The sequence below is a fragment of the Nanorana parkeri genome, unplaced genomic scaffold (assembly GCF_000935625.1).
Source record: "Nanorana parkeri isolate BGI_ZX_2015 unplaced genomic scaffold, ASM93562v1 scaffold10, whole genome shotgun sequence".
NCBI lineage: Eukaryota > Metazoa > Chordata > Amphibia > Anura > Dicroglossidae > Nanorana > Nanorana parkeri.
The window spans coordinates 2208521-2211866 of NW_017306278.1; the positions used below are offsets into that span (position 1 = coordinate 2208521).

The 3346-nt window shown below is 50.8% G+C and overlaps 1 protein-coding gene across 4 annotated transcripts in view; it reads right to left on the reverse strand.

Moving 5' to 3' along the window:
- USP47 (ubiquitin specific peptidase 47) overlaps positions 1-3346 on the reverse strand; it is a 69064-nt gene that overhangs the window by 12597 nt on the left and 53121 nt on the right. For all 4 annotated transcript variants that reach the window (XM_018555353.1, XM_018555344.1, XM_018555337.1 and 1 more), the window contains one exon: positions 1360-2125. In XM_018555353.1, coding sequence (XP_018410855.1) covers positions 1360-2125 — 766 coding nt within the window. The remainder of the gene's footprint in view (positions 1-1359; positions 2126-3346) is intronic.

Sequence of the window (3346 nt, forward strand, 5' to 3'; positions counted from 1 at the left end):
CCCCCCGGCCGCACGCATGCCCGCCCCCTCATCTGTTTCTCTATGGTTCAGAGCGGAGACGCAGCTCCCTCCCGCCCCCCTGCCAGACACGCCTCCCCGGCCGCACGCATGCCAGCCCACCTGTTTGTGGCTCCCTGGACGGCAGAGCGGACAGCTGCAGCCAGGTAAGACATCCCCCGAAAATGAGGCCTAGTGTCTTTTTTTCGTGAAAAAAATAAAAATAAGAAACTGTCTTATTTTTGGGGAAACACGGTAGAGTGAGCCCTGACGGGAGAAGGTGGAACACGATTTCATGGTCTGTCTGGGCCCCCTAGAAATGGAACGGGTAGCCCTTCCGGGGTTTCCGAAAAGTTGTAGCCGAGAGAGATGCTCTCACAGCAGTGCCCGCCCCCTCCCCTGAGCACTGGAGGAACAGAGAGCATCGGTGCCGAGTATTTGGGTGAGTACTCGCCCAAATGCTCCGATGCCTAGCCCGATGCTGCCTGGCTTCCTGGTACAGGAAGTGAGTCATTGCACGCTACCCCGGCTTCCTGATAGGTCGGGAAGCCGGCTCCATGCTCCCTTATCACTTGTGACGAGAGAGCATGGAGCCGGCTTCCCACCCAATCAGGTAGTCGGGCAGCGTGTAATGATTCACTGCCCGGCCTCCTGATTGGCTGGGAAGCCGGCTTCATGCTCCCTCCTCACGACGAGGGAGCATGGTGTCTGCATCCCGGCCAATCAGGAAGCCGGTCATTGCATCATTATACGGCGCCCAGCTTCCTGACTAGCCAGAAAACCTGCCTCATGCATTATAGTCACATAGTGACGAGAAGCATTGCGACGGCTTCCTTGCTAATCGGGAAGCCGGGTAGCGAGCCTTTACACGCCGCCCGGCTTCCTGAATGGGACTTCCGGTACTCGGTATCCGGTATCAACGAGTACCGAAATAAAAATCTCGGTACTCGATACCGGTATCGGTGCATCCCTCATTACAGTTACAATACAATTCAAGACAAGATGGTAAGGAGGGCTCATCTCCAATCACTGACGGCATTCAAGCCCTGATGAAGGGGGATTTTTAAAGCACCCAAAAACGCATTTGGCATATCTTCTATAAACTTGTGAAAACCAAATGTTTACCAAACTCGCGGCACTCTTATCCTTCTACTCCAGGGACACCCCAGCTGACAAAGAGCAGCCCCAAAAAGTTGGCATTAAAGCTTCATTCTATCGACTTTGGAGCGGCCGACCATCACACCCAGCAATCCATCTCAGTACAGGTCGGAGTTTGTACTTCAGAGATATACACATGCTGATAAAAGTGAAGTGCTCCTTTCTCCAACTCTCACCATTACGCACAGACTTACGGAAACGTACATTTTTGTCCTTCCCCAGATCCTTCCTCCCCAGAATGCATTTCTGCTTTGAAATACACAAACTGGGCCTCCCCTCGGCGCTTCCCGCTCTCGTCGTACTCGCTGTCCGTCCCGGAATCCTCCTCGGCCGTATCCCACGTCTCCTTTTTGCCTTCGTTGGCTTTGGATCTGCGGCTGCTGGTGATGCTGTGGGAGTCGAGCCCGTTGGCTAGTGGTATGGGGGCATTGTCCGCGTTGCACAGGGTGTCGCTGCTATGGCTTGAGCTAAGGATATCGCTGTCCACAGAACTAGTACTCCGGTCGTTATTAATATCAGAGTCCGATCGCTCTTCCGACTGGAAGTTGTTCTCAGAGTCGGCGGGGAGAATCCGGTTCTCCAGTTCTCGGTTGTCGGCCGACCCTGAGGAATCCGCCTCGTTCAGCGGAGAGTCAATGTTTTCAAAGTCGCTGCCCTCTGTACTTTTACTGCTGTCCCCGTTGCCCCCTTCCTCCTGCTGCTGGAGGGACAGAGACTTGAGTTTTTCAGTGCTTTCCTCCAAAATAGCGTCCACGGATTTCCCGCCGCCTTTCCCCCTCTCGCAGAACGCCGCCTGGTTTTCCCAGTCTCTGCAAGACTTTGCGCTGGAGGAGCGCTGGGCCACGGGGACATGCTCCGGGAGGGACACGTACAGTCTAATTGTGTTAGCGTGACGGTCGAGGAGCTTCCACAGGCGAGACTCCGGAAATGGCAGCTGGTGGTCCGTGGAGTCCGAGCTCTCGACAAACACCTGCATAATAAACGTCACAAGTCAAGCGCATTCAAAACACCATGCACAAAAATGGAAATTGCTTAAAGCTGAAGTTTAATCTGCTTATATTTTGCCTCCCCTGGTACCTCCACCGCCCCTAATTAACATGCCAATGAAATGACTAAACTAAAAGTTCTGTTTTCATTATGTACCCTATATGTGAGATGCATCATCACTGTGTCTCTGTGCTTTTCTATGCAATACAGCGGAAAGCTGGTGGGAGGGCCGGGAGGGTGTTGTGCATGGCTTCCTGAAAACATTACAGCCCTGATGCAAGCAGTGGGTCAGCTCTTCAGAACAGTTATGCAAATAACAAAATACCTTATAGGTGGGTGTCAGTCTGGAGGAGTGGGCGTTCCTGAGCAGACTATTTGCATGCAGACCTCCTTAGGTAACGCCCACATGTGATGCTGAGCCTCCATGATTGAAAGAACAGAAATCTAATGAATAAAATGGGCGGGCCAGGGACAGCCTCTATCTGACTTGCTGCAGCTTCTAATGCACATTATGAGGAGCTCCCAGTTAGCAGTGACATCAGAGGAAGCCATTTCAGTCCAGGAGAGGAGTCGGTACAACTGTGCAAGACTGAAGGGGAGGCCAGAGGTCAGATAGAAGACTGAAGGGAAGGGGTCAGCTTTACAGTGAATGTAAACAACAACAAGAAACTTCTCTTAATTACTCCCATTTGGCCTGTTAAATATACTATTGACTGTTTTGTTATATCTGATGTGCCAGAAATCCAGTGACCTCATATATTCCTGTGGACTCTGCAGCATTCTTGCAGGTTTCACCAGCGTTGCCCAGGTCACCTCTTAACTACAGAAAACACCCCTCCAATGCTACGGAGAGGAAGGCATTCAGTAGTCCTAACACTTGCTGTTCTAGGGTGGCAATGCTTCTCCTTCATAGATACAGTATGAGAGTATAATTACCCTAGAACAGGAAGTGTGTTACTGGCAGGATCACCAGGTGAAAATAAGCCTAAAAAAAAAAAAAGGAGAAATGTTGCCGCCACCTCATCTATAGACTGGCGAACGGCAATACAGTTTTGTTCTTGGGAATACTAAGAATACCTCTTACAGAAATATATTGCTTAGGTGTCTCTGCCTTTAATACTGTCTGAGCTTCTAAGAGTGTCAGATCAATGTTACTTGTTTGTATTCAGTAAAATGTAAATGCATTCCAGGTGTTCCAACAACC